Source organism: Mobula hypostoma, chromosome 3, assembly GCF_963921235.1.
Source record: "Mobula hypostoma chromosome 3, sMobHyp1.1, whole genome shotgun sequence".
Classification (NCBI taxonomy): Eukaryota; Metazoa; Chordata; class Chondrichthyes; order Myliobatiformes; family Myliobatidae; genus Mobula; species Mobula hypostoma.
Window position 1 is genome coordinate 207,719,202 of NC_086099.1, and position 12,461 is coordinate 207,731,662.

At 37.6% G+C, this 12,461-nt stretch overlaps 1 protein-coding gene across 2 annotated transcripts in view; it reads right to left on the reverse strand.

Moving 5' to 3' along the window:
• ube3c (ubiquitin protein ligase E3C) overlaps positions 1-12,461 on the reverse strand; it is a 177,560-nt gene that overhangs the window by 130,721 nt on the left and 34,378 nt on the right. For both annotated transcript variants that reach the window (XM_063044419.1, XM_063044420.1), the window contains 4 exons: positions 11,588-11,750; positions 8,624-8,856; positions 7,543-7,697; positions 4,241-4,428 (listed from right to left, as the gene is read on the reverse strand). In XM_063044419.1, coding sequence (XP_062900489.1) covers positions 4,241-4,428; positions 7,543-7,697; positions 8,624-8,856; positions 11,588-11,750 — 739 coding nt within the window. The remainder of the gene's footprint in view (positions 1-4,240; positions 4,429-7,542; positions 7,698-8,623; positions 8,857-11,587; positions 11,751-12,461) is intronic.

A 12,461-nucleotide genomic window follows, 5' to 3' on the forward strand; every position in this document is an offset into this window, starting at 1 on the left:
ATCCATTGATGTTGCACAGCACATTAGAAAAAAATTTGAAAGTACATGAGGCGGGAGGAGAAGATGGCAGTGCGACGCAGCTCTCCGGTGAAATGATATCGTTTCTGTTAAATAAGGGCCGTGGACAATTCTGATTTGATGAAGACATACGTGAGAAGCAGAGGAACATCTGGAGAAATTTCTGAAATGCCTGGTTAGCCGCTGTTGTTACTGTGCGATCGAGAATCTCCGGAGGGTAGGGCCCAAAATCTCCGACTTTGTCTGCTGCTGGCGACCGAGGCTGAGGTCGAAGTGTTTGGATAGAGATGGCGCTCGGTGTCAGAGGGCTGATCAGAGCTCGAAGTTTTCGGACAACTCAGAGTCGGACTGTGGTCGGGCATGGCAGGGAGAGTTTTCTTCCTTCTCCTGTCTGCGTGAGAAACTTTGAACTTTTTTACCGTGCCGTGGACTGTTCTTCATCAAGTTATGGTATTGTTACACTGTTGTAACTATATGTTATAATTACGTGGTTTTGTTAGTTTTTCAGTCATGGTCTGTCCTGTGTTTTTGTGATATCACACCGGAGGAATATTGTATCATTTCTTAATGCATGCATTACTAAATGACAATAAAAGAGGACTACATGTCCTCATAATCCAAATCTAAATCTAAATAAAAAACAAACATTACTCTAACCATTTCTCCAAAACTGAACCAAACCTTTAACATAATTTGTTGCATGACTTTAAAATACATGGGAAATAGAAACAGCAAAACTTAAGAAAATTTAAACATTAAGGTAATTACTGCAATTCAGAAACCGGGAAGTTGCCACAAGAAAATGAATCTCAGAGTTGTACATGGCGATATACATGTACCTTGAACTCAAATGAAAGTATACCTACATCTATTACACAAACCTTGCATTATTTCTGAGCTGAAACCACAATAACTTTATGGTGAATTCATATAGGGGCACAAAAAGACAATTATATTGGAAAAAATATCTGGCACATAAATCTTCTTGTACCAGCCATATTCTGTCTACATTATAATTAAATTTACCTCAGCTAATTAATATCCTCCAGGAAAGCTTTGTTCCTTATAAACCCATGAAGAGTAATAAGCCACATGGTAGAATAATCAGATCTCCCTATTATTTTTAACCCCCTATCCTTAAAGTACCCTGTCGCAACATAGCATTCCAGGAATCAACAGCACACATTTCTTTTTCCAGCAACATACAGCAGAGGATGGAGCAATCACTAGCAAGTCTTAACAGCTGAGTAACCAAACAGCAAATGCATGAAGCCATTATGAGGGGATGGTTGCAGGGGGAATTGTGACAATTAACTCTGAAGAAGCCATGAGAGAGTAATTACACCAATTCCAAAGAATAAAATACAAGACCTGCTTCCAAAAACCCTCCTAAGTGCCATCCTCCTAATTAATTGTTCATATGCTACCACCCGCATACTTTGGGCAGTTTTACTTTTGCAGTTTGCATTTTAATTAACATCAATGTATTGGCATCCTATTTACAGGCATAATTAATGCTGAACAATCAGGAATAGCAATATTTTTTAAAACTGATGACAGATGAAAAGTTGTTCAGGGAGACTGTGTATCCTTACATATGAATCACTGAAAATTAACATGGAAGGCAAATGGTACTGTGGCCTTTTATTGCACGCAGGTCTGAGTACAAGAGCAAAAGTGTCAAACTACAATTATCATCAGTCCTGGGGACAGCACATTTGGAGTACTGTCAAGTCTTTCTTCGCAAGGATGAACAAATACAAGTACGGTTTAGTAGATTGATTCCTGGGATGGTGGGTACATAGTATCAGATTAAGTAGAATGGGCCTATATAATCTGGCATGTCTCAAAGAATGGAAAATTATCTTGTTGACACATTTCTTTTCCAGAGCATGATAAAAGAAATGTAAGATATTGCTTCCTTTGGCTGAGAAGTCCAGACCAGCCATTGAGGCCACATGCAAAGACTTCTTCATTTAGAATCTTTGGAATTCTTTCCCCCTTGATAGCCATGGAGGTTCATATCAACATATTTAAGAAAGAACACTAGTATTTTGCATATTATTGAATCAAGGGATATATGGTTAGTACTCAGAAATGTTACTGAAGGACCAGTCTTGATCTCTTTGAATGGCACAACAGGCACAAAGGGATGAGTGACATAGCTCTGCATTTAACTTTGTTTGTTTGTTTGTTTATTTATTTATTGAGATACAGCATGAAATTGGCCCTTCGAGCCACTCTGCCCAGCAATCCCCTGATTTAATCTTAGCTTAAACATGCAGCAATTAACAATGACCAATTAGCCTACCAACTGGTATGCCTTTAGACTGTGGGAGGACACGTGATCACCTGAAGTAACTCCATGTGGTCACGAGGAGAACATACAAACTCCTTACAGGCAGCAGCTGGAATTGAACCCACATCTCCTGTGTTGTAAAGCGTTGTGCAAAGTACTACACTACTGTGCCGCCACTTTTAAATTCCTAGGAAAAACATGCACAAGGTACTGTAGAGAAATAGTATCAAGTCATACAGAGTGGTAGTGATGATTGACAATGGACAATGCAGCAAGCTACAAAAAAATGTTAAACCATAAGATATAGAAGCAGAATTAGGCCATTTGGCCCATCAAGTTTGCTGCACCATTTCATCATGGCTGATCCATTTCCCTCCCAGCTCCAATTTTCCGCCTTCTCCCCTTAACACTTCATGCCCTGACTTATCAAAAATCTACCAACCTCTGCCTTAAATATACCCAATGACATGGCCTCGTCAACTACCTGTGGCAACAAATTCCACAGATTCATTACTCTCTGGCTAAAGAAATTCCTCATCTCTGATCTAAATGGCCATCCCTCTATTCTCAGCCTGTGCTCTCTGGTCCTAGACTACCCCACCATTGGAAACATCCAGCATTTCTAGCATCTGCAGATTTTCTCTTGTTTGTGATTGGAAACATCCTCTCCACATCCACTCTGTAGGTTTCAATGAGATCCCCCCCCTCATTTTTCTGAATTCCAGTGAGTACATGCCCAGAGCCATCAAATGCTCCTCATATGATAAGCCTTTCAATCCTGGAATCATTTTCATGAACCTCCTTTGAACCTCTTCCAATGTCTGCATATCCTTTCTTAGATAAGGGGGCCAAATCTGATCATAATACTCCAAGTGAGGCTCACCAATGCCTTAAAAAGCCTCAACATTATATTCTTGCTTCTATATTCTAGCACTCTTAAAATGAATGCTAATATCATATTTGCCTTCCTCACCACAGACTCCTCATGCAAATCAACCTTTAGAAAATCATGCACGAAGACTCTGAAGTCCCTCTGCACCTCAGATTTTTGAATTTTCTTTCCATTCAGAAAATAGTCTATGCTTTTATTTCTTCTACCAAGGTGCATGGCCATACACTTTCTGAGACTGTATTCCATCTGCCACTTCTTTGCCCATTCTCCTACTCTGCCTAGGTCAATTTTCAATAGTTTTCACGTTTAAATTAGTGCCCTAGAAACCACATAATCCCATACAATGCAATTTTCAACAGTCACTGTCCAAATACTTTTAAAAAAAGTAACAGCTATGGAGAAATTACAAATAAAATATTAGTCATTATGGCACAGAAGGAAGTCATACCACAAGACTTAGGCCAAATGGCTTCTTTTGCACTTTGATGATTCAAGGATTGCTGCAATGATCACAGGTGTACAAAGGTCTGGTTAATTGATGTGTCATTGTTTGTGTACATCTCCATATTGTGTCTGTGCACAGACACTCCACTAACAAAATTTATGCCTTTGAATTTAATGTGCTCCCAGTCTGTTAAACGTTGTTTACATATATTGTCATATCATTATTTCAAGATTCAATATTAACTTTACAAATAAACAGTGGTCTACAAACACAAATCAGAATCTGAAATAAAAATCTTTTTTTTAAGATTCTAATTTAAAAGATTTCAGATGAAACAAACACTTTGATGGTTAATCTCTGACAGTATTGCAGCACAGAAGCTTTGACTATTTCAAGGGAAAGTGAGGTCTGGAGAACACCATTTTAAAAAATGATTCAAACTTATTTCCATATCAAAGCAAATTAGCAATTGAAAATATTTTCAATAGCTGCATGCCTTCAATTTTAGAGATGCTTCTGGCAACCAAATGTTCAGAATTACGTTTTATTCTCTGAGAATTCTAATCTCCTATGGTAATCCACTTGCCTGATTTTTGGAACCATCATTCTGTGTTGCACCATCAGTGTGTGGCAGATTGACGCCATCATAGTGAAAACATCTTCACTTACAGATTCCTTCCAAACCAGGTTAAGCAAGGAATTTGTTTGCTGTTTAGTATCCAGCTTCTTGAGACACTCCGCAGTAATTACGTTCACTGAAATTCTACCATTACCCTTTAAAAAGAACCAAATATGAGTACGTTCAATCCAGATACAAATATGCAAAAGGAACATAATCTGATTCTGCAACAAATTGTACAACATAGAACTGTACAGCACCAGGAAAGACCCTTTGGCCCACAATGTTGTATCAAACCAATTAAATTAATCAACTACCCAATTAAAATAAACCTTCCTGCCTACACAATGTCCATATCCTTTTACTTCCTGCACATCTATGTGCCTGAGGCCTCTTGAACACTTCTATTATATTCGCCACCACCACTACCCGAGACAGTGCATTTCAGGCATCCACCCCTCTATAAAAAATTTGCTCCAAACATCTGCTTTGAATGCACCCACTCTCATCTTAAATGCGTGTTCTCCCCTATTAGACATTTGCTATTCACCAGTCCTCTGGGACCTCACCAACGGCTAGAGAGGACAGAAAACACTGATTAAGCTCATTGTTTTCCTCTCTCAATAACGGGGTATATTTCTTTAGGCCCTGCTCTTTAAGATACCCAACATTGCCTCCTTCTTAATCTTCAAATGAGCATACTCCAACATTGATCTTCCTATCCTTCACACCCTGTCCTTGGCAAATATTGATACAAAGTACTCATTTCAGACCTCACCCACATCCTCCACCGCCAAACACACATTCCTTCTTTTATCCTTCAGTGATTTTACCTGCTCCCTAGTTATCCTCTTCCTCCACGAAAAGAAATGTAGGGATTCTCTTTAATCCTACTTGCCAAGGACTTATCAAGTTATGATTTCTTAATTGTCCTAAATGAACTGAATGTTTGGAAAATATCTAATATTGCTCCAATGAAAAATAACTGAATTTATAAATCGAAATGTTACATTCCTGTTTCCTATGGCAGGAGTGTTTAATACCAGAGGACACGGCCTCAGAATAGAGGAGCATCCTTTTAGAACAGAGATGAGAAGAAATTTCTTTAGTAGAGAGTGGTGAATCTCTGGAATTCTTTGCCACATGTAGCTACGGAGTCCAAGTCTTTATGTATATTTAAGGCAGATAGGTTCTTGATTGGTTAGGGAGGAGGAGGAGAATGAGCTGAGAGAAAAATTGGATCAGCCATGATAAAATGGCAGAGCAACAAGTTGGGCCAAATGACCTAATTCTGCTCCTATACCTCATGGTCTTATGTTCATAAGTACCTCTGATCTATAACAACAGACTTTCCCTAAAATTTAAAGCATTAAAAATCTATTCCATACACACCATTGAAAATGATCAAAGAAACACATCAGTATTTTTTTAAATTCCACCAGCCCAGCATCATTCCCCAAACTGCATCACTTACCCCCTCGCACCACTCCCCCACATACCCCTTCCCAATTCAGGAGTATGATTTGCACCATACTACCTATAAAATTCTCCTGAATGCAACTTACAAACTTTGCATTCTCGATAAATTTTATTTTAACTGTATGCCAGTTGAAAGAATTAAAGTCTCCTATATACTGCCTTAGCACTTTAGCAATGGTTAAAAAAGGTAGCCTACAAATCGCCCTCTCCCCGTTTTACTTTTGAAGTCTTTAGTGTCCCCATCAGCGATTGCTCCTTACTCGCTTTGCAAATTCAACCCTTAAAATATATCCTTTCCCATAACTATGATAGTTTCTTTAATGTATATTTCTACCCCTTTTTTAAAAAAATCACTTCTGCACACAGCAATCTCCAGCGTCAGTTCACTTATCTTATTCACTCAACTCACTGCATTTAGATATAAACCATTAAGCAGAGTCAGAATTCTGTGGCTACTTTCTTCTGTCTTTGAAACTGTCACTAATTTCCGTTTCTCAGTTTCGATATAATTATCAGATTCCATCCCCCTTCCAAGCAATCTGATTGTTCTTAAAATAATTTACTGAGTCTACTTTAAACCTAAATATTTAGTAATAGTTAGGCAGCATAACTCAGATATCTCAGAACCAATGACGTGGATGGCCATCCATTGGTTCAACATATTCTTTGGTTTATTTTTAATGTTAGGTTGAGCCCATTTGAAGGCCTGCTTCTGCTGCATAAGCATATATCATTTGGAAACGGAAGGGTACACGTGTGTGCAATGGCTTATCATTTTGTATTAAACCCTGCAGAAAGTAAAACTACAAATTCAGATTCTAATGTATGTTGTTCAGCTTTCGAATAAGCATCACCTCCACAACATTATCAAGATTACAGAAACCAAGAACAACCTGCAAAATTGTAGCCAATCATGATACAATTGCCCAATTGAAAATATTCAAGCTAAAGTCTAGTGGTCGAAGACCATAAGACACAGAAGCAGATTTAGACCATTCAGCCCATCGAGTACGCTCTGCCATTTCATCATGGCTTATCCCAGATCCCATTCAACCCCATACACCTGCCCTCTCACCATATCCCTTGATACCCCGACCAATCAGGAATCTATCAACTTCTGCTTTAAATATACCCCGGACTTGGTCTCCACCGCAGTCTGTGGCAGAGCATTTCACAGATCCACCACTCTTTGGCTAAAAAAAATTTCTCCTTACTTCTGTTCTAAAAGGTCACCTTTGAGGCTGTGCTCTCTAGTTCTGGATACCCCACCAGAGGAAACATCCTCTCCACATCCACCCTATCTAATCCTTTCAACTGGGTATGGAGGGCTTTAGCCTGGTGCAGGTCAGTGGGACTAGGCAGATTAATAGTTCAGCATGAACTGGATGGACTGAAGAGCTTGTTTCTGTGCTCCATGATTCCATGACTATCTACTTGAAGTTTAACCAAGGCCTAATTAAAAATCTTGTTAGTTTTGCACATTTTGCTCTGGTACATGATTAGATACTTTCAGAATGGTACCATGTGTTTAGCAGAATTTGATTATCAATTCACTGATAAGTCAATATTATTTTTAATTAAATCACTTACTTCCAATAAGTTTGACCAAAGAAATTTCTTGAAAGCTTGTATCATTCACTGCTTTTACACACAAAACATAAGCAGTCCATAATTTTATCAAGATCTATGGAAACTTAATGAGCTTTGGAAATCAGTTTCAATAAAACTTACACATTTAAAAGCTATTTTAACGGCAACTGGAAACTAAAGCAATCGCATATTTTTCTTACTTTGTTGGTAACCATCTTGCGCTCCTCCTCCTCTTCATTTTCTGAGTCACTACCAATTTCTCTGCCATTTGACTCAGTCAATGAAACGGGTAACTGTGGTAAAATAATCTGAAGCATCTTTAGGTACACAAGCATGCCTTTCTCAGACAGAAATGCTAATCGAAAAAACACAAAATATATTTATCAATTAATTGTTCAAAAGACATCAATCTATCTTCTTTAAATAAATCCAAAAAAGAATTAATACCTTTATTTTTCCAAAGTAAAAAAATTGGATCACTCATAGGAGGAAATATTTATTTAATGTTTTACAGAAATTTGGCTTTGGTGCTAATTTTAATAATTGGATTAAAGTGATATATAAAGCCCCTATTGCTACTGTTGTCACTAACAATTGTAGGTCTCCTTTTTTTTTCAGCTTTCATGGGGGACAAGGCAAGACTGTCCATTAAGTCCTTTGTTGTTTAATTTAATATTAGAACCCCTTGCTATTGCTCTTCGTGAGGCTAAAAATATCCATGGGATCTTTATGAATGAGACCATGCATAAGATCTCTCTTTACGCTGATGATTTATTGGATTATATATCTAATCCTGACGAATCTATTCCTGCCTTGCTAAAAATTATTTAATGAATTTGGAGATTTTTCAGGATATAAAATAAATTTTAGTAAAAGTGAATTGTTTCCTTTAAATTATTCTGTCTCTATATATGATAATACTCCTTTTAAAGTCACAGATTCTTTTAGATATTTAGGTATTTTAATTACTAAAAAATATAAGGATCTTAAAACACAAACCTTTCGCTCATACAGCATTAAAGAACACTTAACAATACAGAATACCACAAGTAACAAAATGTTAAAACAGCAAAATTATATTTAATATCTAAGGAATGTGCAAATAAAAGAATGAAAATACATAAAAGTAAATTTACTATAAAAACATTTGATCTATAAAAGAAAAACTGTATTCACAAAGAATACTAAGACAAAAACTGTTGGCAAGTCATTACCTTCAAATTCTACAAGATGCATGCTCTACGTACAAAAAAAAATACTGAAGGGAGTCAAGAAACATACCTATCTGTGATTCACCAACAGCAAGAACAAAGTAAAGGAGCCAAGGTGCCATATCCTTGGTATAAGTAAGTCCTACTGAAGAGGTTGTTTTCGGTATTAATAGTGCAGTTAGGAAAGGTACATAAGGAAAGGAAGTCCCCACAGCAGACAGTGCTGGAACAAGGAAGTTGAAGATCTGGTCTGTGAACGGTGCAGTGAAAAATTCTTTTGCCAATATAGCAAAGACTTGATGCCTGTGTGGACATAATTTATAAATAAGAGCAAAATTTGGTAGTTAATATATTAGGCAAACAAACTGCAAATATTGTGAAGTACTAAAGTGCACAGAATCTTTTATTGTTGTATTTAAAGGGATGGGGACAATAAACATGTTTCACTCCCCTAGCTACATATTTGATAAAGATAGAAATTGTACTTTAGTTGAAAAAGTTGATGATCTAAATCAAATGCAATCTCCCTATTCCCAACACATACTGGGAAAAACTTTGTCAGGCATTTCACTCTTGAAACTACCATTAACATCTGTTCCAAGAGTTCATGCAAGAATATCAGCCAAAGAGTAAATCAGTTCAACTTTTTGTTAAAAAGACCCTTCCACTATTTGGTTTTCAACTCAATGGAGGGAAGGCGTAATGCACGCTTTCAAAGGGCTGCCAACATTGCATATTTCTATTTAAAAGCAATAACATGCTCACCTTTAGGATCTAAAATTTGAGAATCACTAGCTTAAAAGAAATTAAATGCCTAACAAAAGACAGAAATTAAAATTGTTTAAGCGAAGAGCTAACACAGATTGGTCCAACTGGACTCCTCCCAGTTCCTATAGCAAGGAAGTACATACAAAAGATACCAGCTTTGTAGCACACATGTACACACTTACACTATTAGGCCCAGCACACACAAAATGTCTGCAAGAAAATTAATCTCAAGGCAGTGTACACACACTTTGAAAATATATTTACTTTGAACTTTGAACTATGCTCAGAGTTTCTCCCACTTCTCTACACACCCTTAGCTAAATCTTCTCAACTTTAATCCTTCCCGTAGCTAAAATCTTTTCTCTTCCTGCATTTCACAAGTCCCTAAGATTCCCCCATCTTCTTCACTCTACCTCAATCTTTCTCCTTGCCACTTGGCCCCCTCCTTTCTTCCCCAAATCAGCCATCTTTTCCTTTCTTCTCCAGCTCATTGCTGTCTACATCTATGTTTTCTCTCTGCTTCCTCCTCCCGCTTCTACATGTTTCCTCTCCAGCCCCAGAAAACCCCACCACCATGTGAAACTACAAACTCGCTCTTCTGGTTGGACAATGTTTAATAGTTTTAACTATCTGAGATGGCTGGTGTGTATTTAATATTTCAGTAATATCTGAGTAATATTGTAAATATATTGTTTGATTAAGCATACTTATTCGTTTAAATAATTAAATACAGGTAATATGTAAAATTATGTGAATGGCCTATGTCATCACGCTACATCATACATGCGCATCAAGCTAAAGTAAAAACAAAACTAAAACATTTCTTGCTCCATATTTTGTTTAACTTTCAATTAGTTTTATGTTTTGGAGTTACAAGACATAACAGCTGGCTTTCTGGCTGTGGAGAAATTTTCTTTAGGCTGCAATTGACTCACTACACTTCTTCCTGCACCAGCAATGTGTGCAAAATATTTTGCCCTTTTCCTCACCACTTTTACCAAAGTGGGCTGCTGACTGATTTTCTAGAGATGGGAACATTAGAATTTCCTAGCAAAATTCAGAAACTGGGGTCTGAACTTGGGACCTTCTGCTTGGTAGACATGGAATGCTTCTATCTACCAAGTTATGACAAGCTTGGTTTTACCATAAAATCAGGACGAACCAAAATGGTCAGACCAGTTACGCTCACAGATCTCGATTTTGCAGATAACATTGTCCTGCTCTCTGACCAGATGGAGGAAGCACAGCAGCTACTGACAAAAGTGGAAATTGAGTGCAATAAAGTTGGACTTCACCTAAATGCTAAAAAGACAGAGCACATGGCGTTTAACTGCGACGAAGGTACTCTCAAGACCACAAAGAATGATACCATTAAGAAAGTCTTTGACTTCAAGTACCTCGGGTCAAAAATGATGAGTTCAGAGAAGGACATAAAGATATGGAAGGCACTGGCGTGGAGGGCTATGAACGAAAGTCGAACCTGACCAGAGGGCTTAAAAAGAGGATCTTCGTAGCAGTCCATTCTCACATACGGATGCGAGACGTGAACACTCACCAAGACTATGCGAAAGTCTCTAGATGGTTGCTATACACGAATGCTCCGGATGGCTCTTGACGCGAGTTGGCAACAGCACATGACAAACGTTGAGCTCTTTGACGACCTACTGATGCTCACCATTAAAATCGATGTGAGAAGACTGCAACTAGCAGGACACTGTCTATGCCACCCCAAGCTACCTGCCAGCCTAGTCATCATATGGGAGCCCAGGCCTGGGAGAATGAACCCTGGGCGCCCTCCCAAGACTATGGTCAACACGCTCCTAGAAAACAGCAGTGTGGCTAATGTACATGAACTGAACACATTGATGAGGGAGAGGGAGAAGTGGAGAGTCCGTCATTGTGCCCAACGCCAACCCCCTAGGTCTGAGTCGACATAGTAGTAGTAGTAGTACCAAGTTATGAAAATTTGAGAATGTAAATACAAATAACAAACTAAACACTTGCGTGTAACCCAGCATTAAAGTTATCGTATACTGAAAAGCATTAAGCTAAAAATCATTAGAAATCAATTATAAAAAGAACTTTGAGTATAACTTCTGTAGGAAAATAGCTAATATGCATTCAACAGAAACACTGATACACTACACTGCAATATCAACAAGACACATTATCATCAACACTTCCAAAATACTATAAAAATATTTAAATAAGAAATTTTTCTCAGTATCATCAAGTGTTTAAGCACTATGTGATATTTTCCTCTCACCTTGAACCTTCTGGGCATGAAGCATATTGAAAGTGCAGAGGCTTCAAGAAATTCTCCAACAGTGTCATTGCAAGTGGAACACGTGAAACCCGTGAAACATCAGAATACTCTAAACTTGAAGGAAGCCTATGATTAATTAACATGTAAAGTGATTTATAGTAACCTGCAAAAGAAAACACAAGGTAGCATATCAGGGGAAAACAAACACTGTTGAAGTACACAAAATATTAATATGTAGTGAATGTTTTGTATCCTATAACCCTACAACCAAACATACACCAGTTACACTGTGAACTGCTTTTAAGTGCAGACACAAACAACAGCCAGGCTCATTCCATTTAGCACAATAGCAAATGAAATCAAATTGATAATTTTATATATTGTTAATAATAAATTCAGGCTCAATTTTAAATTACTCCACTGAAGAAATTTCAGTCATGATTTTTTTCAAGCATGATGCACTTAATTTTCGATATTTTGGGCCAAGACAAAATAATATTTCATGCCCAAATATAATAAATACAGTGAATGATTGATACAGCACCAACATTGTGTCATATGCATTGAAACAGTGGGTCTTTAAGCCTATTATAAACCTCAACAAATTTAGACCTTGCAGTCCCGATGAAAAGACATCAATCAGAAATAATGTTTTATGCTCTCGACAGACACTGCCTGATCAATTGAAAGATTCCAGCATTTTTTTCATTTCAGATTTCCGGCATGCATTATATATATCCATACCCCAAAATGTTTGGGCAAAATAGAGAACAAACTGGAGCTGATCATATATGTTGAATTCAATATCAAATCCAAAGTGCCCAGACAAAAAAAATGAGATACTGTTCTTAAGGTTGGAATGGGCCTTGTTGGG